General features: G+C 46.8%; 1 protein-coding gene across 3 annotated transcripts in view; it reads right to left on the bottom strand.

The window, feature by feature from the left end:
* ITGA9 (integrin subunit alpha 9) overlaps positions 1-25,853 on the bottom strand; it is a 355,701-nt gene that overhangs the window by 129,058 nt on the left and 200,790 nt on the right. For all 3 annotated transcript variants that reach the window (XR_012125479.1, XR_012125480.1, XM_073222610.1), the window contains exon 18: positions 22,775-22,925. Coding sequence is in view for 1 of the 3 variants with exons in the window: in XM_073222610.1 (XP_073078711.1) it covers positions 22,775-22,925 (151 nt within the window). In the remaining 2 variants the exon portion in view is untranslated. The remainder of the gene's footprint in view (positions 1-22,774; positions 22,926-25,853) is intronic.

The following is a 25,853-nucleotide window of genomic DNA, read 5'->3' as shown; positions in this document are numbered from 1 at the left end:
GGAATCCTGGGGAACTCTGGACGCCCGAACCCCCACAGCGCAGCTCGGAGGCCCCTCAGTGTGATAAACAGCCTCCTGCCTCTTCCCCCTCCGACGTGGCTCTGCCATATTGTAGAAGCAGCCTGAGGCAGGTCACGCCCACAGCAACTGCAGAACTAAATAAACTCCATATCGGCTGGGCAAGATCAGAAGCCCCATCTGCACGCAGCTGCCCAGCATGAGCCACTAGAGGCCGCTGTTCTCCCAGGAGAGGAAGGCCACAAGCTAGCAAGAAGGGACTTTCTCTTACCCAACACACGCACCAGCTCCCCACAAATATATCTATCGCCATGAAAAGGCAGAAAAAACTGATACAGACCAAGATCACTGAGGCAAAACCTGAGAAGGAGGTAGACCTAACCAGTCTTCCTGAAAAAGAATTAAAATAAAGCTCATAACCATGCTGATGGGGCTGCAGAGAAATATGCAAGAGCTAAGGGATGATGTCTGGAAGGACATTACAGAAATGAAACAATCTCTGGAAGGATTTATAAACAGAATGGATAAGATGCAAGAGGCCATTGATGGAATAGAAACCAGAGAACAGGAACGCATAGAAGCTGATGCAGAGAGAGATAAAAGGATCTCCTGGAATGAAACAATATTAAGAGAACTGTGTGACCAATCCAAAAGGAACAATATCAATATTATAGGGGTACCAGAAGAAAAGAAGAGAGAAAAAGGGATAGAAAGTGTCTTTGAAGAAATAATTGCTGAAAACTTCCCCAAACTGGGGGAAGAAATAATTGAACAGACCACGGAAATACACAGAACTCCCAACAGAAAGGACCCAAGGAGGACAACACCAAGACACATAATAATTAAAATGGCAAAGATCAAGGACAAGGACAGAGTTTTAAAGGCAGCTAGAGACAAAAAGGTCACCTATAAAGGAAAACCCATCAGGCTATCATCAGACTTCTCGACAGAAACCTTACAGGCCAGAAGAGAATGGCATGATATGTTTAATGCAATGAAACAGAAGAGCCTTGAACCAAGAATACTGTATCCAGCATGACTATCATTTAAATATGAAGGAGGGATTAAACAATTCCCAGACAAGCAAAAGTTGAGAGAATTTGCCTCCCACAAACCACCTCTACAGGGTATTTTAGAGGGACTGCTCTAGATGGGAGCACTCCTAAGACTAAATAGTCACCAGAGAAAATAAAATCACAGCAAAGAAAGCAGACCAACCAAATACTAACTAAAGGCAAAAAATAAAATCAACTACCCACAAAAGCAGTTAAAGGAAGCACAAAAGAGCACAGAATAAAACAACCAACATATAAAGAACAGAGGAGGAGGAATAAGAAGGGAGAAACATAAAGAATGACCAGACAGTGTTTAAAATCGCTCAATAAGTGAGTTAAGTTAGACAGTAAGATACTAAAGAAGCTAACCTTGAAACTTTGGCAACCATGAATCTAAAGCCTGCAATGGCAATAAGTACATATCTTTCAATAATCACCCTAAATGTAAATGAACTGAATGCACCAATCAAAAGACACAGAATAATAGAATCGATAAAAAAGCAAGACCCATCTCTATGCTGCTTACAAGAGACTCACCTCAAACCCAAAGACTAATAGGAACAAAGAAAGACTGAAGGAACAAAACAGCAGCAGAATCATAGAATCTAAGAATGGACTAACAGTTACCAAAGGGAAAGGGACTGGGGAGAAAGGAAGGGAAGGGAGGGATAAGGGAGGGGAAAAAGAAAGGGGAAATTACGATTAGCATGTATAATGTGGGGGGGGGCGCATGGGGAGGGCTGTGCAACACAGAGAAGACAAGTAGTGATTCTACAGCATCTTACTACGCTGATGGGCAGTACTGTAATGGGGTTTGTGGGGGGGATTTGGTGAAGGGGGGACCCTAGTAAACATAATATTCTTCATGTAATTGTAGATTAATGACAGCAAAATAAATAAATTACTTATTAAATTAAATCTAAAAAAATACTTATTAAAAAAAAAGACTACTGATCAGGAAAAGCCGAGGTCTAGATTTAAACCCCCACCCACCTCCCTCCAAAACACAAAATGGTATCTGTTCACTGCTACTTAGTATGCAGACCACCCTCCCTTTGGGCTTATGGAGGATCTCAGTATATGACTATGGCCTGGAGAAGACTTGGCTGATGCTTTTGCTCAAGTGGCCTAAAGCAAGTACAGGCTGAATCCAGGTTCTAGGAGCCTGGGCCAGGATGGGGGTCAGAGATGGGCCTGGCATGTGTGCCAGCTTCCCTGCGTCATTTCCCATGGCCCAGCTTTCAGATAAAGAGGCATCCTGACAGCTTGAAGTGTTAGCAGCAAGACTGTCAAGACCAATGGCCCTTCTGAAGCAGGCCAGTATGTATGCAGGTGGGGAGGAGAGGAGCAAGAATGTGAGAAATCACCCTGCCTGGGTTCCTACTCTGCAAAACCAAATTTCTCCCAGTGGTATTTCCCTCCTACATTTCCACTTTACCCCACACAGCAAGCCCATCCCACAGAAAGTGCCAGACCATCAGTCAACCTTTTCATTTTCTGTTGCCTCCATCCTTAAGTCCCCATTTGGAGGAGAATGAATGAATGACTCGAGGACAGGAAGATTCTACACCAGGCCCAGCCCTGCTAGAACATAACTCCCATCCTGGAGAGCAAGCCAGGCCCTAGCCAGCTGGGTGAACTGTGGCTTAAGAAAGCCCAGATGCTCAAAATGCACGCTCTTTCCTCTTGCTGCCCAATTAATTCATGAGACGCAAGCAAAGTAAAATGGTTGCTGTATACTTCCAGCTAAGTAAACGGAACCTCATTTCCCAAAGCCAAAACTAATATTGCATGCTGAAACCGGCCAAAAGCTGATGCCAAGCAGGCACAGCACTTCAGGGAACACACCTCATAACCTGGGCTGGGAAACGGGGGCTAGGGTCTCTGTGTTTTCTGAGCTACACTTGCAGGGGAACTGAAGAAACAAGAAACTATTCTGAACCTAGGGCTGGTTTTCTTAAAAAAGGAGCAAAAAACCAATATGCCATTTGGCTCTGTGACTTTCAACACATCTCCTTTTCCAGGGCTCATCCCATCTGTAGAGTGTCACCTTTTAGGGCTCTTAGAGCCTGAGCATCCCTCCTCCTCTGACAAGGTTCAGATTTAAAGCTTGGATCCACCAACTGGCTAATGACCATCAGCAGTGACCGAATGTTTTAATGGTTCTTTTATGATGACAGTTCTGGTCGCAATTAAAAAGCCTGTATTTTCACTAAGGACAGCTTTTTTTGGCTTATCTTCTAAAGTAAAGAAAAGTTTTAAAGTATGCCCTTCCTTTCCCACAGTTAATTGCTAGACTACAGCTTTGTAATAAATAAGCACAAAAATGTTTTATAAACATTTTGGAGGCCCCAAAGCTGAAGCAAACCAGAAGCTGAAGTGCACACACACCCCTCCACGGCATTTGCATGTGGACATGGTAGCGTGGGCCTCACCTTGGGCGGTCACCCTCTCACCCCACTTAGTGCCTCACCGCTCCTGCGAAGGCCTGTGTCCCTTCCTGCCCAGTGTCTTCACTCTTCCTGGAAACCTGCCACAGAGCCCAGGGAAAGCCTCTGTGGCCCAAGGGTGCATCACCACTTGCAACAGTTACACCCAACTACATCAAGAGCTCTCCGGGTACCTACTTCCCTGATGGACTGTGAGCAGGTGGAGGGCTAGGCCTAGGCCAGTTTTGCTCCTGTGCCTCCTGTACCCATTACACATTAAACACAATGAATGAATGAGTGAATGAATGAATGAATGAGTGAATGAATGAGTGAGTGAGTGAATGAATGAGTGAGTGAATGAATGAATGGCTTCATTCATGATGAAGCCAGCTGCCACTGATGCCATGCTAAGCATCCACTAAGCATCCACTTTCCCATTTGTGAGCCTGGTACTTTAGAAGAATTAATTCCTTTAGACCTTTAGGCCTAGTTCTAAATTGCATAAACAGGGGCTCTATGCTATTCATCCAGTCCTGTTGGAAAAACTTGCCTTTGACTTGGTTAGAGGAAAGCTAAACAAAAATAAGGGTTTTTCTCCCATGAAAATCACAGTTTCCTCTACAACCCAGCTCCTCCCATCTTACCCGCACACCAGGAACTAGAACTATAACAGGGTTCTGGCTGGTACATGATGCAATCAGTTATTTAATAACCTGCCGATGCCTTGGTGTCCACAAGAACTTCAGGCCCACAGGGCAATAGCACAAAGCCACCACCCTGTCCTCTTCTGACTATCGATGCACAGCAGGCACATGTAAAAAGAGAGAGGGCTGTTGCTCTTTCCATCCTCCCAGCCCCATTTAAGGGCAGAGCTCTGGTGTGTGATCTTCCTTTTGAGTTCACTTGGGGACAAGTTAATTCCGGAGAGGAAAACCCAAGGGTGAGGCTGCTGCCAGCTTCCCAGGATCCAGCACAGAGACACGCAGGCACCACAGGAGAGTTTAGCCCAGGAGGGACTGCTGGGGGCTGTGTCTGTGTGCCAGCGTCCACAGGGACTGAGGAGAGCCTTGTGCAGACAAACTGCAGCTGTCCCTGAAAAGCCATCAGTCCTTCCGTGCCTATTACCTCCTGCACAAAAAACTGGGGATGATGTAATGAGAAAGATCTAATTCATGAAGCACCTGGCACTCCGGAGGGTAACAGACACAAAGCCACGTGGGCAGGCAGCATACTGCATCAGATGTGTCAGTGAGCCTCTTTATGCAAAGGAGATGCGTTAGAGCCCACTGGAGTCAGCCTGTCTGCCTTGAATCCCATCCCACCACCTACCAGCTGTGGCTCTTCCATAACCTTGCTAAGCCTGGGTTTCCTTGTCAGGAAAACTGAGATCATAATGGGACATACCTCACTGAGCTGCTGTGAGGGTTAAATGCATTAATAAAAGTTAAGTACCATGCACAATTAGGGTTAGCTCCTGCTGTCGGCAGCTGAGACCATCCATGGAAGCTTCTGGAGCACAGAGAAAGATTGCAAGCATACCACTTATTTTTGCAAACACCAGCAAAGGCCTGACACTAACGTGCCAAAGACCACACAACAAAGAAAATTACAAACAAATCTTGTTTATGAGGATAGAGGCAACACTAAATAAAATACTAGCAAATTGAAACCAGCAATGTATCAAAAGGATGTTACACAATGGCTAAGCAGAGGTTGGTACTTTTAAAGTGTAAATTGATAGTATTAAAAGGTCAAAAAGAGAGTATGGATAGATTAATATGGTAATATTTTAAGAATAGTTAATGAAGAAAAGTTATTTCAGTGACCCAAATTGATGGAAAACTTTAGATGTGACTGGATTGGACCTCATTCAGAACAAATAATCACTCAGAACAATTACTCATGAAGTAGATTTATATCACGCCCTGTTACAAAGATAAGATACTACTCCAAACAGGATCACTTGAGGGGAAAGATTGTGGTCACTCACATAAAAAATCAAAGCAGATTAGTAATTTGGGAAGTCTGTACTATAATGAACAGAAGCTACTTATAAAGGAAGCTCTTTTAGGTTGGAGTACCCAGAAGCAGACCCTGAGATGAGGATTCATGATCAAAGAAGGCATAAAAATCATGCTCCCAGAATGACCAGTGAGGTGGTGGGGGTCAGGGAGGAAATCAGGTGAAGTCCTGCAGAAGGTGGCCTCAGCTGACCCCACAGGGGAGCTGTGGAGTGTGTCACACCTCATAGCTGTCCTGACCCAGGTGCTGGGCTTTCACACATCTGCCTCAGACAGTCCCTGGTCACAGGTTGCTTGCGCTGGGGCACTTGTGGCTAAAGCAGCTGCAGTAGCCTGAGGTCAGTCCGCCAAAAAAGAGTCACAGGTGCTGGGAGTTTAAAGAAGAGCAAACCAAAGTGGGGTGTGTGCGCAGGCAGAGTGGAAAGATGGCAGGAAGGGACTGGAAGGGACCATGGTGGGACACCAACATGGTTGGCTATGTGGGCTAACTGGAGAGTGGACTACAACAGGATCCCCACGTCTTGGGGCCGAGCCTCATGCTTGGGAAGGCAACGCTAAGTCTCCTGGGGAAGTCAGGACAGGTGTAGCTCCTGGGAAAAACCCAGTCAAAACTAGAATCAGACTAGAGATAATAAGGAAATTTAAGTTTCTGATAGCAGCACTTGTGCAATTGGTTTTTAGTGTTAGCCTATTGATTGGTGAATCATGAGTTTGCTTTTGAAGGTACTGAAAGCATTTGAGAGAGTCTGAGATATATGGAAAAATTCAATTGATTTAGCTTGTGCTCAAAGCTAAATAGGAACATCTTTTAGGCTGAACCATATGAAATTGCCAATCCGTAGCTGTCTTTGACCTACAATAGTATCAGTTTCACATGGTTCAACCTAAACCCCTTAAATTCAAGTTTTTAATGCACAAGTTATGTATTATGTATTTGTACAACAGTAGTTGTTTCAAAATAAATGAATTTGATATTAGACATAATACCTGAAACTGACCAGTCCTTTTCACGCATAGAAGCTCTTCAAATCTGGATCTTACACAGACTGAAAGCACATTTGACAAGATGTCAGCATCCATCTTTATTAATGCACTTCCTCAATGTGATGAATAAAATAGAGAGCTCAGGTCTACCACCACCATCATGCCCCATTAAAGTGGATGTCCACTGGGCCCACCACTGTCAACAACACCTTGAAGCGGAGACACAGTGTTACTCGAGAAGAAGTGAGCTTTTAATCTTAGAAAGGTGGCCTAAAAACCACTATTTGCAGGTGATATGATTTCTATGTAAAAAAAAAAAAAGCCTACGTTAGTGAGACTGAAAAACTAAGTTCAGTAAAGTGACCAGTTCAACTAACACCACACGTAAAGCATTTCTTTCATATGTGTGGTGTAACAGCCAACTACACAATATAATGGACAAGGTCCCCATTAACAACAGCAAATGTCCAGGAGTAACAAGAATGAGCTGGAGGGAAGTGGAGAAAATGACCACATGCTTCTGAGAAGCAGAGCAGAGGAGTTTTCAGAGAGACCGAGCACATTCTTAGATGAGAAACCTGAAAACTGAAAAGTGTATAGATTCTCCCAAAATTAAAGTACATACTTAAAATAATTTGAATAGTGTTGCAATGGGATTTTGTTGAACTTAAAAAAGTGCCTTATTTGAAAGAATGTGACACCAGGCAGAAAAAGCTGGAAAAGTTGAGCGCTAAGGGAGAAATTTCTTCTTCTGGATACTAACTGTCCTATAAGCATCAGCAATGATAGTGGCGTGGATGACATGTAGACAGATCAGGGGCAGAGCAGAGAAGTCCAGAGAGGGACCCCGATGTAAAATGGGAAGGCAGGATGCAAAGGTGGTAACTTCGAGTCCACAGTCTGCAGTGGCGCTGGTGGGCAAGGGACTGTTTCACACATCTTCCAGACATGTTTGACTCTGGAAAAGATAAAGCTGGGTCTCTACATTTTTCTGCTTACACCAAAGTAAATTCCACCAAAGACGGATTAAAAATGTTAATGTAAATAAAAAATGAAATGATGAAGTACTGACACAGTTTGGGTAGAGAGCTGCACATGGGAGGAATTTCTAAGCCAACACCAAAGTCAGAAACTGCACAGAGAAAAAGACAGACAAACCTGACTACATAAGACTTCTGTTGGGCAAATTGTCACAAATAAAGCAAAAAGGCAAAGGACATACTGGGGCAGACACGGGCATCCCCAGTTTTCTTCCCCCACCTGGGAAACCTTTAGAGCTGCATTTTGCCCGTTGGGGTGAGTCAGCACCACAGAAGAGTGTGCTCTGTTCAAAGGCCTGGACCCGGAAAGGCCTGCCAGCAACTCTCCTGGAGGCAAACAACTCTTGGGGGAGGCTGCACCCATGCATGGCGTTAGCCACCTTGCTACTGCAGGGACCTGTGAGGGGCTGGCCCTGGTTTGGACACCGCCCAGGGGCAAAGGTGAACCTTCATCAGGGAGAAGCATGTGCAGAGTGGACAACACACAGGCTCGCTCCGGGCAAACAGGTGCCAGCCCCAGCCACACAGCATGGCATCATCCCAGGGCCGGCTGCCCTTTGGGGGCCAGGGTTTCCTCATTTCTAAAACAGGCTGTTGATCACAATGACTGCTGCTACCCCCCACTTCCCAGGAGGTCCGTGCCCTCGCACATGCGCCCTGGTGGCTGACTCACACATGATGGCCATCTCTGCTAAAAATAGGACCCCCAGGCACTGAATAAGTCACCATCTCACTCCCAACTGGGCTCTGAAGCCATACCTCTGCTGGCTGTGTGCAGGTGAGGCCACATTACCTGTTCTGTAGACTCCGGGACTCTTGGAAGCAGACGTGGCCTCATCGTGTCCACCAATGTGAGGCCGCAGCAGCACAATGGCTGGGGCAGTTTGAGGCCTGTATTTTTCTATCTCCTTAAATCCTATAGCCTATGGGCTGATGCTCCAAATTCTTCCCTCTTAGTGAGGACCAGAAACAAGCAAAAGCAAAAGGAAGAAATGTGGCAGTGACTGCTGAGTGAGAGCCAGTCCTGCCTGCGGGTTCTGGTGTGGGGTGGGGCAGAACAAATCCTGTCCGTCCAGATTCTGGCCCTGTCTCTCTAGCCGTGGCAGCGGCATTTTCCCACTGTGGCCTTCCTCCAGGGACAAAGCCTCTGTGGCCCCTGCACAAGGCACCAGGATGCTAGCATACACATGACCCTGGAGCAGCCCTCCGCCAACCACTGTTTGGAGGTGGTGGAGAAAGACGCAGCCCCCACTCCTTGGGGCCATAACTCTGAGGGCCAGATCTACACCCCCACAGTTCCAGTGGCAACACAGTGCCTGGCTTGATGGCCCTTTTCCAGTGCCTTCTGCTCTCTCACTTCTGTACGCCCACCATCACCTCCCGAACTACCTGCATTTGAATTTGCATTCTTGTCCCAGGGTTTACTCCTGGGGAAACTTAACTGAGACACGGTGTTACTTTTGTTCTTCTAAGGAACCTACAGCAGATGATTTTCAAGCTGTGGGACTGCAGCTCACATTCCTAGCCTTAGCAAGGGCCTGCAGCCTAGGGCTGCTACAGAACCCCCTACAAAGGGCTACCCTGGGCATGGGCATAAAGCTGTTCTCAGTGACAAATGTCAGCACCAAAGGACTGTAGTCACGCTCTACACAGCAAGACTTACTGCCAGGTTGGGGAGCATTTCTCTATTTCTCTGATTAGGGGCGGTTTGCCTTTCCAGAGAGATAAGGAATTAGCATACATACCTCTCCCACCCAATATGCTGTTTAAAAAGAGCACTCAGCACTTAAACACTAGTGCACAGTATAAAATTTAATAACTCACAGAGTAATCCTGAAGTACACAGGATGATAGAACTATCCTTCATCCATCTCTATGTCCATCCACGACCCATTCATTTGAGATCCAACTACATCCCAGGCTCTGCTCTGGGTGTCAGGGGTGAATAAGTGAATAAAGAGCCATCCCTACCCTGAAAACTACAAGACACTCTTAAGAGAAATTAAAGAGGACACTAATAAATGGAAATTCATCCCATGCTCTTGGCTAGGAAGAATTAATATTGTCAAAATGGCCATCTTGTCTAAAGCAATCTACAGATTCAATGCAATGCCTACCTATCAAAATACCAACAGCATTCTTCAATGAACTGGAATAAATAGTTCTAAAATTCATATGGAACCACAAAAGACCCCGCATAGCCAAAGCAATCCTGAGAAGGAAGAATAAAGCAGGGGGGATCTCACTTCCCAACTTCAAACTCTACTACAAAGCCACAGTAATCAAGACAATTTGGTACTGGCAGAAGAACAGACCCACAGATCAATGGAACAGACTAGAGAGCCCAGATATTAACCCAACCATATATGGTCAATTAATATACAATAAAGGAGCCATGGATATACAATAGGGAAACGACAGCCTCTTTAACAGCTTGTGTTGGCAAAACTGGATAGCTACATGTAAGAGAATGAAACTGGATTACTGTCTAACCCCATACACAAAAGTAAACTTGAAATGGATCAAAGACCTGAATGTTAAGTCATGAAACCATAAAACTCTTAGAAGAAAACATAGGCAAAACTCTCTTGAATATAAACATGAACAACTTCTTCATGAATATATCTCCATGGGCAAGGGAAACAAAAGCAAAAATGAACAAGTGGGACTATATCAAACTAAAAAGCTTCTGTACAGCAAAGGATACCATCAGTAGAACAAAAAGACATCTTACAGTATGGGAGAATATATTCATAAATGACAGATCCGATAAGGGTTGACATCCAAAAAATAAGCAACTCAACAAACAAAAAGCAAATAATCCAATTAAAAAATGGACAGAAGATCTGAACAGACACTTCTCCAAAGAAGAAATTCAGATGGCCAACAGGCACATGAAAAGATGCTCCACATCACTAATCATCAGAGAAATGCAAATTAAAACCACAGTGAGATATCACCTCACACCAGTTAGGATGGCCAACATCCAAAAGACAAACAATAACAAATGCTGGTGAGGATGTGGAGAAAGGGGAACCCTCCTACACTGCTAGTGGGAATGTGAATTAGTTCAACCATTGTGAAAAGCAGTATGGAGGTTCCTCAAAAAACTAAAAATAAAAATACCATTTGACCCAGGAATTCCACTCCTAGGAATTTACCCTAAGAATGCAGGAGCCCAGTTTGAAGAAGACATATGCACCCCTATGTTTATCACAGCACTATTTACAGTAGCCAAGAAATGGAAGCAACCTAAGTGTCTATCAGTAGATGAATGGATAAAGAAGATGTGGTACATATACACAATGGAATATTATTCAGTCATAAGAATAAAACAAATTCTACCATTTGCAAGAACATGGATGGAGTTAGAGGGTATTATGCTCAGTGAAATAAGCCAGGCGGAGAAAGACAAGTATCAAATGATTTCACTAACCTGTGGAGTATAAGAACAAAGCAAAACATGAAGGAGCAAAACAGCAGCAGAATCACAGAACCCAAGAATGGACTAACAGTTACCAAAGGGAAAGGGACTGGGGAGGATGGGTGGGAGAGATAAGGGGAATAAGGGGAATTACAATTAGCACACATAACGTAGGGTGGGGGGGCAGGGGGAAAGAAGTATAGCACAGAGAAGACAGTGATTCTATAGCATCTTACTACACTGATGGACAGCAACTATAATGGGATATGTGGGGGGGACTTGATAATAGGGGGAATCTAGTAACTACAATGATGCTCATGTAACTGTACATTAATGATACCAAAAAAAAAAAAAAAGCCATCCCACACCACATGGAGCTTCCTTCCCAGTGGCGATGGTGAAAAGTGGCTGATTAATGGGTATATTCCATGGATTCAGCCACAGAGTACAGGCCATTTGTGGTGGACATGGGGAGTGAGAGAGAGGGAACCAGGGGATATGTGCTCTCTCCTGCAAATGCAGCAGGTTCAGAGGAATTAGGATCTCACACTGGACATCCTTCTGTACAGCTGCAAATGTTCTCATTCTTGATGTGGGTGGTGGCTAGATGGGCACATGTATGTAAAACGATCTGTACACTTAAGAAATGTGTGTTTTAGTCTATGTAAATTACACCTTAATAAAGAACATACTATTAAAGACTAAAAACAAAACAAAGAAGGGAATAATTAACTGCTAATAGTTGCTGATGGGTTCAGAAAGACTGAGAGATGCCCATGGATGCAGCCAGGTGGGAGTTATGTCTTGTGCATTACCTGTTAGGAGCACAGCGAGTCACAAGGCAGTCTACCCTTTGGCCCAGGGAAGCTTTTCCCTTTTATGTGTCCAGACACATTCTCTTTATCTTAGTCTCAGTCCAGAGAAGCTAAGCTCAAGGCTCCATGTGACTTTCTCACATGCAGGAAGGGACCCCCTGAGTACTCTAAGCTGTCTTGAGATGTTCCCTCAAGATCTCTCCCTGGTTTTACCATTTTCTTTTCCTCCAGCATACACCAGTTAGCTTCTTTTTCCCTTATGGAAGAGCTTACCTCATTGCTTCCTGCCCGGTGAGCCTCCAGATGGCTGCCATTGTAAAATTTAACACTAGGGAGAAGATAACCTCTAGCCACAGAGGCAGAGACCCATCTCTTCAGCCAGCCAGCCAGATTCTTGGCCACCATCTGAGAGGTTTCCTGGTGATAAGACGATGAGAGCTGGGCCAGGGGATATGTTAGTGCCAGCTCAGCCACTTAGTAGCGTGGCAGCCTCTCTGCCCTTCCTGCACAGACCAGTGGGGATATAGGGTGGGCAGGGCACCTTTGCCAGAGGCCCCACACCCAGATACCTTGAAGCCACTGCAGTGATAACATCAGCTTGTGAAAATAAGAAATGGGTATGTTGAGGAAGACAGATAAGATGGACAAGTCAAGATCACCCTATACTTGATTAGACTCTGACCTCTACAGCAGGAGACTCACTGGGCACTGCTTGATAAGATGACCTGGGTCACATCACCTGCAGTTCCCTCCAGGTGCTCTGCCACATCTCATGGCAGCCACACCAGGTGTTCCTGAGGATGACTTAAAACATCCTACATGCAGTGACGCACAGCCTGAGAGAACTCCAGCTAAAGGAGAGCACCACAGCTGTTGTGCTGTCATTTGCTTCTTGTCTGGGACTCGTTTTCTGCCTCCTCTTTCTTGCTTTATGTCAGAGACACACATGTGCAAACGACCAGCCCCAGGTCTCTTCAGTGGCCTCCTGCCCGGCCACATTTCCCTTTCTCCTCACAAACTGAACTGGACTATCTCTGGGCTGGTGATGTGACCAGTTAAGAAAACGCCATCTCCAGCCTCCCTTGCAACTCGGGGTACCCAATGTGACATGGCTCTGACCAGTGCGATAGACACAGAAAATGCTAAGTGGGGCTTCAGGTCAGCTCTTTAAAAGGGGGCAGGCTTAGTACCTTCCTCCTCCTTACTGCCTTGATGCAGTTGCAGTGTAACGAGTGGAAACCCAGAAGCAACATGTATGAAGAAAGGCTGAGTGGGAAGACAGGAGGCCCGGGGGTCCTGGTGGCATCATGCAGTTGCTCACCAGTTCTGGAATGTCCACTTCTAAGTTTGTTATTACACAGCAAAAATCAAAATCTCATGAGGATCAGCCGGTGAAAGTCTGCCTTTCAGTTACATGCAGCCAAGCACATTCCTAAGTGATTTTTAAAATCAGTTGCTTACTCTGCTTGCCTGGAAGAAAAGCACAGGCTGGCCGGTTATACTCAGGTGCCTGGGCAACAGCAACACGGGTGGCCACCAGGGAGCGGGGGCTGCTTGTGGGTCTGGTCTCAAGGGGCTGAAGTGACAGCTCTGGGAAGGGACTGTCGTGGGCCGTCGCTGAGGCACACACCCTCTCTGCTCAATTCCAAGGGCATCTACTTTCACCAATTCCTTAATTCAGTGTTGCCAGAGATACCCTGTGGTGCAGTTGACACCTAGAATATCACACAAATGCCTCAAAAGCTCTAAGATCCTTGTCAGTGTGCTGGTATATGCCCTTCAGGAAACAAAAAGCACCAGTAGATGGTAATCCTACTGTACAAACACCTCTGGCCTTCCACTCAGATCTCCAGACCCCCCTCCTGTGCCCGCCCTCTGCCTCCGGTCCGCATCTGCTTCCAGGAGCTGGTGCCTGTGGGTCTTCTTCTGAGAACTGCCTTCAGGCTCCTGGAGACCCTCTGTCCACGCCTCACCCTCAGAGGGTGGAAAGTGCCTGGGACTCTAATTCCTCTTAGGTGGCCCTTAACCAGGGGCTGGTGCTTATGGGAGCTTCCTGGCCCTGAGATGGGACATGTTGCACTTTGGAGGGCCTTGCAAGACCAGGCAGGGGCACCCTTGGGAGCATGCCCCAGCCCCCCTGCCTGCTTCCCCTGCAGCCTGCAAGTCTCCCTTCACAGACCATGTACCACAAAGCCTCACCTCAGGGTCTGTGTCAGGGAAAGCCAGCCCAAGATGCCTACGTTCTCCATCTTCTCATTTTCCTTATGTTCGCCTTAGCATAAGCAGTCCATTTTCATGGTTGGCTTTTTAAGAGGTGTTGTGGGGCTTTATGAAAAAGATTTAAAACCCAAGACTCCTCTTTCCCCTTAAAAGAGGAAATTATTAAATTGCTATTTCACAGTTTGCTAGAAAAACAATCCAAGGGTTCCACATGTTTCTAACCACCCTGCAGATCTGCCCAAATCCTGCAGCTCTGGGAAACGTCCTTCTTAATTGATCCTTGTTGTAGCTGCAGCTCTGTTGACATTTCTAAAGCAAAGCGCAGCCTTCCTTCCCAACACAGTGAATACACAAATGAAGCTTTTCATATACGTGAAAACTGAGCCTGGCCATGAAGCACTGAGGCCACGTTGTGATGTGAAACGGACACCTGGGTCCTCCGCCTCTTCCTCCCGGCAGATGGCCACCCAGGGGCTGCTCTCAGTTTCATTCTGGCTTAGGACCTCTGACTACAGGGCCAGCCACTCAGATGCAAAAGCTAAGGTAATCCAGGTGAGGAACGGTAAAACTGAGCCCCACCACCCACTCCAGTCCCCTCGAGGAAGAGGGTCAGGGCTGCCCAAAATAGTCAGACACACCGAGGGGCTCTAGGGAATGTGCAGTTTGCCTCTGACAGTGGGGCAGGGAGGACCAACGATGTGAGAGAGGGAGCCTGCTGCATTCTTGAGCCTCACCTGGGCATGGGGCCAGGTGAGCTTTCCCTGATGGCATGCAGTAAAGTCATCAGGGAACGTGGGGCATGGGACTTAGAACAGGAAAGAGACTCATTCTTTTCTGAGTATTGATACCCAGCCTCAGGGCAAGCAGCAAGTTCATCTTCATCCTAATGACTAGACACGTGTAAGGGTGGCCTCCCACTCAGGGCTGCTATTAGCCAGATGAGGGACAGAAGAGCAGGACACCATGGCAGTCAACTCCTAGAGCTACACAAGCATTTATTTGACATATACTTACTAAATAAAGTATATGTGATTTTTCATGTAATTTTACTTTTTTAAATAAAGACAAACACAAAAATATGTATAGTTTAACACTATTTTTTGACAGCATGGAGGTGTACACATGCACACAGGTGTGCACACACGTGCTCATGCAATCCCTTTGTTCAGACCACGAGTCTTCCCTTTTAAAGGAAGAGTAGACACCCTCTGACTTAGATGCCCTGTCTTATATTCTGGCATTTTCCCCTCCTCCCCCTCAGCCTTTAATCTTGGAGAGAAGCAGGTGATCAAAATGTACCTTCTGAGGGAATGAATGAACCACAAAGTACGAGCTTGTGCATGGTGGGGAGACAGGTTCCCATGGTGGGGGTGCACCGTGTACAAGTAGTTTGTACAGGCTTTGTTTGATCCTCAGCACATCTCATTTTATATATAGAGAGAGACTGAGGTGCAGGGAAAAGACCCTTGGCCCTAGGTTACACTGATTGCAACAAACTGCTGGAGGGTCACCACCGCATGTGATGGCAGCCAGAGCCTCCTGCCCTTTACTCCAGCTCGGCTGTTCGTTCTTTCACTTCTAAGGGCTTCTAAAATACTATCTCTGGCTTAGCTGCTTCTTGTAATCACTGCAAAGTACAAATATTCCAGCCTGCAAAGTTTTCAAAACATCATTAACTTTACAAATTCCACAGATACTACATTTGGGTTGACCCTCTCCAATCCCCTGCTGCCCCCAACATGCACAAGCACCTGAAGCCCCCCAACTCCAGACTCTCTGGCTGGCTGATTGGCTGTCCAGGGATGCATGTGAAATGCAGTCCAGTCTGCAGACTGACTAGGTTTTACTAGAAACAGACCCTATGGCAAACAGGCAGGCAAGCGGATGGGACCAAAATGTATGAGAAACAGCTAAGCTGGAGGTCATAAATTTGTGGCCTACAGGCTGGATACGTCCAGTGGACATGTTTTGTTTGGCCCACACAAATGTCCAGAAAACATTTTAATTAGCTGCCAAAGTCATGAGATTTCACATAAAAATGTGGGTCGCTGGCTTTTCTTGGAAAGTAGGTCCGGCAGCTCTGGCCCTCACTCCTACCTGGCTGCTGCAGGAAGCTGGCTACCCTCTGTGGATGAGGCTCCTTTCCCCAGAGTCACCACTGCTCCATATGTCTCACACCTGGTCCCCTCCTCCCATCTGGGACACCTGCCTGTCCCAACCCTGTCAATGGTGAGGCGTACACTGCAAGTTCTCGAGCTAGAATCGGGGCAAAGTTCTGTTAGGCTGACGTCCAGCTTCTTAGCCTGGAGAGTGTGGTGTTCAGGTTGGAGGGGCTTCTCTGGCGGGTGCTGGTAGCCCACCAGGGGCCTCACAGCTGTCAGTGCAAGCTGAGGGTGCACATGGGACAGAAGAATGAGGGAAAGGAAGGCCTTAACCTTGGGCTCCTCCGGAGAGGGTGCATGTTCCCCAGCTCCTTGCTCCCTAGGCTTGCGTTCTGCACTGTTTACCCGAGAGGCCTGTGGGGGAAGCAGCTCCTCACTCGCTGTGGTACCTGGTTTACAGCACCCTCTTCATCAGCTGCCTCTACCTGTCTGTATGGCTTCCCCACCTCCCTATCAGTGGTTCCTGCTCCTCCCACATAAGCTAATTGCCCTCAATTCCATGCTTCAAGGTCAGCATCTGGGAGGCACAAAGCAAGAGGGCACTCATGCTGCAGAGAAGAGAGGGCCGGGAGCCCGTCCTCACTCACTCCACTCTCCCAGCAAGGCTTCTGCAACCTCATGCCAACTGCGGCATCTCCTGGGCACCCCCGGGTCATCTGGAGCTCTCCTGCACCTGGCATGAAGCTTATGCTCTCATGCCCAACAGGCAACCCCGTGAAGGTGTTCTCATGAACTCAGCCCCTTCTTTGGGGTTCTCTCTTGGACGTGTGAGGCCTTCAGGAGTGCAGGAGTCCTGACTGACAAGGAGCATCAGCACAAAACAGCAGCTGTCAGGATTCCTCAAGGGTCCTGAGGCCACCCTGCCATGAGGAATGCCACTGGCTCTCTGGCCCATCTTGTCTGCCCTCTCCTGTGCCCCCTCCTGTGTGCTCCTCTGCCCTGTCACCCCTATTTCTACCCAGCTCTCTCCTTCGACACCCAATAAACTGACCCTCTCCACCCTGTCTGAGCTCTGCAATGTTGGCACCTAGCTGACACCAACTTTCAGAGGCCCGTCTGTCTACCCTACATGTTCATCTAGGGATTTTATCTGACCAGCTGTTACCATGACAACTTGCTTCACCTTGTCCCATCTGTGCTTTGAAGCAACTTTTCACACATCTGCAGGGTAGCTGGCATCCTGGGCAGTAAACTCCCTGGGAGCAGGGATTAGATCTTACCCACCTTTGTATCTCCTAGCGGCTAGCACAGTCCCTGGCACTCAGCTGGGCCTAATAACCGCTGTACAAACAAACCCCTTCCTGTTCCACAGAAGCAAGAGAAGCCAAAGCCTTTTTTGGTTAAGCAGCAACACAGCAAGAAATCAGAACTCGACTTTATCTCGCCTCAAGGGCCTCACAGCTGTACAACTCAGGAGGCACATTCATTCTCTATTCCGGGCAGCTATACCCTCAGGTGCCACCCACTGGGCTCCAGTGTGAACGGGACCCTGGAGTTGGGTGGGGCGCTGGTGCTCTGGACTGCATTTTCTCCATCCTTCCTCTGTCTCTCTCTTAGTGCCCACTCCCACCCCGCAGGACCCCCTCCCTGCTCCACAGGACTGTGATGTGACATCATGCGCTGTGCGCCAGCCGGGCAGCCATCAGCAAGTTAAATCCTATGTTAGAGAATGTTTTCAAGTTAGCTTTACTTAGGCAAGAGAAAAGTCAGCAGAGGGTCATCCCTGGGTACCCCACATTTTTAGAAGCATCCTTCCTTAAAGGAAAGAACCAGCCCAACAGGGCTGTGAGAGTCTGTGAGAGCAATTTGTGTTAGAGAGGAAGGAAAATCCACCTTGGGATATTTGATGTTCAGTCTCAGAAACTAATGCCTCATTAATGTGCGAAGGCAGAGAAGGCTGGGGACCTTGGAGGCCTGGGCCCTGAGCTGCTTCGTGACTTTGGACGGGAAGCATGTCCATCCACCACACGTCACCTGTGCAGCCAGGTGAGGCAACCGCAGAGGTGGCACCTGAGCTGAGAGTGGAGGGTAGAGCAGTTGATTAAACAAAATGGGGGCTGGGGACTCCAGGGTGGAGGCAGCTTCAGTAACATGACTGGATTCAAGGGATATGTGGGGGACAGAGGACAGTGAGGCTGGGGAAGCCAGGAGGTGGGAGGACGGCTCAGGACGGCCCCTCAGGAGCAGCTGAGGAGGCTGAGCCGCATTCCGAGGAGTGTGACACAGGGGGAGTTAGTTCCGGGATTAAGTTTTCTTTTAAAATTTTTATGGCATAACTAACATCACAGGCTTATTTCCTTATTAATCTTTAAATTGTGTGTTTACTGTAGCAATCACTTTTTTTTACTATTTAAAAATGTGCTATTTAAGCAGCAGACTCAGAGACTCCAAGAAAGAACTAGTGGTTACCAAAGGGGAGGGGTGTGGGAGGGTGGGTGGGGAAGGAGGGAGAAGGGGATTGAGGGGTATTATGTTTAGTACACATGGGGTGGGGGATCACGGGGAAAACAGTGTAGCACAGAGAAGGCAAATAGTGAATCTGTGGCATCTTACTACGCTGATGGACAGTGACTGCACTGGGGTATGGGTGGGAACTTGATAATATGGATCAATGTAGTAACCACATTGTTTTTTCATGTGAAACCTTCATAAGAGTGCATATCAATCATACCTTAATAAAAAATTTTTTTTAAACGTGCTATTTAAAAATATTTATAAAACTTGCTTTTGCTTCTATGTTCACTTGACTTGAATGCTTTATTCAACAAGCTCTATATTCTTGAGCTCTTGGTCTGTAAGTAACTATCTCTCAGGAATAGTTTCATGGTTATTAAAACCTCCTTGGCTACTGCAGCAGATGCTGCCAGCACCTCCCTCACAGTCCCTAGACCCAACCAAGGGAGTCACCTGGCACCAGGCCCCTTCCAGGCCAGAGCCTTCCCGTCCCTCCTCCTGCACTGGTGCCCTGCCCAGGGGAGTGCAGCCCATTGCAGAGAGGGCTGGAAGCGCTGGCCTTAATGCCCTCAGAAGGCTTCTCCAGAGGTGAGGGAAGGGCGTTGGTGGGTGAATCCTACAGCAGCTGCCTCACTCCTCGGGGTAAGATTCTGAGGGGTGTCCACAGAGCCTCTCTCTCTCTAGGATCTGGGGCAGGCAGGGCCTGAGGTGCCCACAGTGGTCACCTGCTCACCAGGTACTCAGCCTGCTCAACAAGTATGTTGTCCTATCTTCATCCCTCTGTTGTCCAAACTCACTATTCCTACATCCTGCCTCCTAAAATCACTCTCCAGATAAACTACCTGCACCTACACCACTGTGTCAGGGGCTGCTTTTGGGGGAGTCCAAACTAGGAGGGTTAACAGACTTCATGATTTCTCATATACCAGAGGAGGGCAAGCTGGCTGGGTATAGAATTCTTAATTCACAGGAACATATTCTAATTTTTGATATTAATGTTACAGAGAAGAAGTCTATATAGAAATGGTTTGTTTTCTGTAAGATATTAGTAGTGTCATTTTAATATCCTTAAAAGTAAAAGTTTCATGCAGCTATGTGTAGACACTAAACTGTTCTCAGTATTTTTGCTTGGTATTTGCAGCACCCATACAAGAAATGGAGATCCCTCTCTGCTGTCTGCTCATGTCTTTTGTCCCAGTTATTCTGGAACCATTTCTCTTTGCTGATTCTCTGGTCTCTACCTTTCTTATCTATAGTCTTCAGGGTCATCCTTCCTTTTTTCTTTCTCTGAATTCTTGAGGCCTTCTCAAATATGCCCTGTCCAACAAGGATCAATTTCCTATATTGCTAATTCTTCTCTTTCCTGATTAAAACATATATTTTAATTCTGTCATTGCTTTCCTGGTTTCATTATAACATTTCCTTATCCCATCTGCAACCTGTATTTTTGCTTGACTCTCAGTCCATTCCGTTTCATCGCAGTTGTGGGTTCCACTACCTGATCTCTTGCTCTGCTCACTTTTTTTCCTTCAATTTCATTAAGAACAAAGGCAGACGCTCTATAAAATTTACTTTCGTTTTTAATTAATTATCTTTTAAAAGGTATGCTTTCCTTGTGTGCTTCGAGTTACATTTTTCTTAGTTTACATGTTAGAGTCCTTGTAGGGTCCCGTGTTGGTTCTGTTAGGTCTGTGCAGGGTGCACCTGGGCGCCACTGGAATCTAGCTCTGGTCTAAATGATGCCATTACATCCCCACTTGCAGCTGAGGTTGCAGCCATAGGAGGGGAATTTTTGGTCTTGTACCTTCTCCTGCCATGCCGAGGGGCAACTTGCCTGTCTGCCACTCCAGGTGGTCCTGCCTCCACAGCAGCTATGCGGTGTCTCTGTGCCCTGCCACCTTTCTCATACTAATGCTCACCACATCCCATAGCCCTTGATGCCTTCTCAACTTTCTGCCAAATCGAAACCTAGGGTTCCCTGGGTCATACTTTAATGGTTGTTGGGATTCAATGGTATATAGACAAAAAGGACGGTTCTGATGTTCCCACGATCACCTACAGTGGCTAATGACATAACTGTGGCCCTTAGGCACACTGTCCTTGACAGATAAGAGCACCCTTGTCCAAAACGCCTGGAAGGCTACTCACCCCTCCCACAGTGGTCAGTGATGACTCAGGGGTAGAAATAATGCCTCCCTGACACAAGAGGGGACAATTTTGCTGAGTGGTTTATACTCAAGGGCACCGGTCCTGCCCCCTCCACCCCCCTCACACATACACCACTGCTTTCTACTGTATAAATCAGACCAAGGCTAGATTTTATGATAGCACACCCTTACTCAGCCTTCTCCCTGCCCCATCCTGCTACTTATCTTCTTCTGGAATATTACTCCAAAAAAGCAGATGTGCCCAGATCACATGCAGTAAGAAAGGAATGGGGAAATGTACATAGAAATGTACATAGGTATAGAGTAGTCAGTAACTGCTACTTCCTATCCTCCAAATGGTTATGAGACTAAGGCTATAATCATTTGCTCACACTAACCTCTGTAAAAGACTTTTATCACATTATTATTTAAAAGAATGGAACTGAAAATGTTTAAATATTTCATAATAGAAATTTGTAGGTAATCTACAGTATATCCTAGGATAGAATACGCAGTCACCAAGCTAAAGAGAAAACCCTGGTGAGGGGAAGTACATTAAGATACAGGAAGGTACATAGCTTGTGAAATGCCACTACCAAGTCCTACATCCTGACAGAGTAGGGCCAGCTCTGAACTTCCTCACGGGCAAGAGAGAACAAAGCCTAGCCACAGGATGACTGTACTGTGTCCACAGGTAAAAATGAGCGCAGGGACCTGGGGAAGCACAGCTATTCCTGTAGTCCTAACTCTCGGACGGAAGAGCCATTTCTCCCACGGGAGGACTCTGTACAAGATAATGACCAGGTCACCAACCACATCCTTTCAGTTACCATAGGGACGAGCTCCCGAGGTCTGGCCCCTGAGGAAACCCCCTCAATAGGAAGATGACATCATGGCACAATTTTTAGGGTGTAGATCCTGGGCTTTTGTGGCCTCCCTCTACCCTTAGAACTCCTAAAAGCTTTAAGCAGCAGAGTTTGAGATGACCTCTTGGAATGTTCTAGAAACAGCACCATTCTAGATGGCTCTCTATGCTTCAGTTGCCCCTAAGATGGCAAGGTTGGCACAATCCTATCAAAACCATTGAGCCCAGCAGGATTGTGCCTGAACAGACGGCTGCCACCAGCTTGAAAGTACGCCCAGCACTCGTCTGTGGGCCTGAAGAAGGTTTTCCGTAGAAAGTGATTTTGGTTTCATTTTAACAATGACATCCAAGAGTTCAATGCTCTAAACACTGAAAAGCTACAAAAATTGCCATGGAACATCTGACAACAGAACAACCAGCAGGTAGCATGAGGTTTATTTGAGTCCACTCATTCCTTCCATTTCCACTGAGGAGGCTCCTTCTTTCTTCCCAAAGGTGGTTCATCGAGGCAGATTATGAGGCAGGGGAGAATACCAGCAACTCTCTCCTTTCTGGGTCATGCTCACTGAACTTCAATTCGTTGAAATAAATTAATTCACTCTAAAAAAACTCAGTTCACAGAAATGATTCGATTTCTACAATTCACTCAAATATGTCAGGAATAAATAAATCTGCCCAAACATAGGCTGACGTACACGACCCTCTCCTGAAACCATCAAGGGCATTACTAGTGATAACAAGTATGGTAACAGTGATCTGTCCTCATTTCTTACCTTGTTTTACACAACTAATGACCTAAAACTGGAATTCTCTAGAACATGTCTGTGCTGGAGATGGTGACTATACTCTGGAAAAGGGGCCAGACATAAAACTGTAGAGAGAGGATTCCACAGGAGAGAACAGATGGGAGACAATGTAAGATACAGATACTGCTCCAGCACTCCAAGTATTTAGAGTTTCTTCTTTGGCTGTACCAACAAACTGTCTAAGGCCAGGAGGAAATACCTCTAAGAGTTCCAAATGATACACCACATAACACAGCAGTCTCTGCAGAATCACTATACAGCCCAAGCTACGATGAATGCCAGCAAATGTACCAGATGGAACAACATTTGTCTCTCAGGTTCCCTCCTTACTTACCTTCTGCCACATGTTGATGAAGAAGAGCTCCCGGGAAACATTGAAGGACACATTGGCATCATAGGCATCATCCCCAAGGTTGGAGATGGAGATGTTTAGGGAGATGTTCTTCACAGCCCCCAGAGCTAGATATGGGGTCTTCTCATCAATGCTACAATGAGAAACAAACAGCAATGAATGCCCTGAAGCTTTCACTAATATAACATGAGGCATCAGGCATTAGCTGAGGGTGGGGGGCAGAAACTCCACTGGGATCAGAACTGCAAGTCACAGGAACCCCCATTCATCAGCCGTGTGTCCTCAGAAATCTGTTAGCTCCCCCTTGGCCTCAGTTTCCTCACCTAAGCACAGGGTGTTCTGTGTTGCCTAACTCACTAGGCTGTTCTGGGTCCACATGACATCTTGTATATCAAACGTGGAAAATGACAAGACATTTACTAACTTAGACATGGAATTTAGTTACACATTAATTCATCCAAATATTTTTGAGCACCCAATACATGACAATCCCCAGTGAACAAGAGTTCCTGCCTTCTTGTAGCTCAGAGAGGCAGAAAACTACATAAGGAAGCAAACACACAAGTCTGATTATGATAAGAGCTACGGAGAAAACTTACAAAGAGTAAGAAGGCTAGAGAGCCCTGGATTTTTGGAGGGACAGAGGATTGTGGTCTTAAACAGGGTAGTTAGGGAAGTGTCACTGATGAGATGATCTGTCAGGCGAAGCCTGAGAGAAGAAAGGGAGAGAGGTATGGAGGTATCTGGGAACTAGCAAAGGAAAAGTGCCTGGCATGTTCAAGGACTACAGGGAGGCCAGTGTGGCTAAGAAGAGTGAGAAAACGGGAGAGGGGGAGGAGAGAGGAGAGAGGAAGGAGTGGGGGCAGGCAGATCATGCAGGGTGTTGCTGGGCCATAGCAGAGACCTTGGTTTGACTCTAAGATAATTCCCTGCAGGGCTCTGAGCAGAGAAGTGGGTGGCCTGACTTCTATGCTGAAAGGCTCACAATAGCTGTGATGTGAACAGTCCGGGGGTGGGTGGGTGAGTGGTCAGGGGCAAAGCAGAGAATCTGGTTCGGAAGGTCTTGTAATAACCCAGGTGTGAGAAGATGGCAGCTCAGACCATGGTGGGAGAAGCTGAGGTAGTGAGAAGAGGTCATATTCTGAATGTGTCATTAGGTTATGCCTACACATTCTGTGCATGGGTCCTCAGAGGGATATTAAGGACAAGGGTCAAGAATGGCTTCAAGGATTTCACATGCAACAATTGGAAGGGGAGAGTTGTATTTATTGATGTGGGAAAGACTGTAGGTACAGGAGGTGTAGCAGAGAAAATCCAAACGCCCCGTGCAGTTTTAAGAAGAGAGGCTGAGACAGTTTGATGCATGCGTCTGGAGTTAGTGGAGGGCCTGGGCTGGAGACCCTTACATTTGGGATGGATTAGATAATAGATAATTTGGGATTAGCTATGATCACTAGGGGAAAAGCATGCAGGCAGAGAAGAGGTCTCAGGAGTTGAGGAAAAGCCAGCAAAGGAGACCGAGAAAGGGTGACGAGGGAGAAAGGGTGGCGAGGGAGACGGAAAAACCAAGGGAGATGGTATCCAAGGGGCCACACAAGACAGGTTTCAATTTTGTCAAATGTGGCCCATCAGTCAAAATAACATAAAGAATTAGAACTGGCCACTGGAATTAGCCATCTGGAGGTCACCAGGGCTAACCTGCTCTTGAAAGAGCTGCTTAAGGGGAGTGATGGGATAAAAGCTTGATTGGAACTGGTCTAAGAGATGTAGGAGTAGAATGTATGGAAACAGTGAAGACATCAACGACTTGCAGTTTTTTGGTAAAGGGGAGCAGAAATAGGATGATAGCTCAAGAGGGAAGTGGGCTCAAGAGAATTTTTTTAAGGTGAAAACTATCATAGTGTATTTGCATGAAAATGGAAAGGATCTACTAGAGAGGGAACAATGCATAACAGGGCAGGGGCAGTGGCTGGATGGCCTGAACTCAACCGGTTCAAGGTGAGAAGGTGGAGCATACAGCATGGATGCATTAGGAGATGGGAGTTAGGAACAAGCAGAGGTACCCTTGTGATTACTTCCATTTTTCAGTGAAACAGATGGAAATAGGGTCAAAGACTAAAAGGGAGAAGGGGAGGCAGGAATGGCAACCCAGGAGAGCGGGGGAGTGCGTGGGTCACCACTGGGGCAATGATGGGGATGGGGATGATGATGGCGAGGATGGGGAGGATGTGATGGGGGTGATGGGGAGGATGTGATGGGGGTGATGGGGAAGACGGGGATGGGGCAGATGGGATGGGGAGGATGGTTATTATGGTGATGTGTGCTTTGGACAAAATAAATTCACACTAGTGACCAATGTGATTGGCCAACTAGTTAACAGAAGGTGTCATTAAGCATATGAGGGCTCATGTAATGGACAGTTGGTATTTTTGGCTGCTCAGCCTCCTGACGCCTTCCTGTTTGGGAGCAACCTCAAGATAGGTGGAGGGGCCATCAGAAGAATGGGGGGCGGGCACTCCCTCTCCCCTCCTCTTGGTCACTAAAGTGTAAGCACCTGAGTGCAGTCATGTGGTCTAAGAGGGGAATCAAGGGGCCTCAGTGTGGTGAACAAATGCTCTCACTGGGGGCCATTAATTTTGAGGGCTGCACCAAGAAACCAGGGCCCTCTGAGATCACCAAGGCAGTTACAGAGAGCTTGAGAGCCCAGAGGTGGCATCCTGAACTAAGCCTTGCCGCCCATTCCTGTCCATGTCTGTCTTCCAGGCTTCCTGCCTATGTTCTAAACCAGGCCACATCCTTCCAAGAAATTCCTTTCCTGCTTAAATTAACCAGCATGTTTGCCACTGTTTGCTAACCATTAATATGGCTAATATAGCATGAAGAGAACTGTCCAAAATCTCTATAGGCTCTGACACTTTGAAATACAGATTTTTGGGGTAGGAGTCATCATTGCCCATCCATGGAGAGAGGGCCCCACATCCCTGCACGCCTGGCACATGAACAAGAATAACACGTGCAACGAGAGATCTGATGGCCTTGCTTTTGGAAGCAAGAGCTCTAA

Source organism: Manis javanica, chromosome 15, assembly GCF_040802235.1.
Source record: "Manis javanica isolate MJ-LG chromosome 15, MJ_LKY, whole genome shotgun sequence".
NCBI lineage: Eukaryota > Metazoa > Chordata > Mammalia > Pholidota > Manidae > Manis > Manis javanica.
Note: the sequence above shows the minus strand (reverse complement) of the source record. Positions and strands in the feature narration are given on the sequence as shown.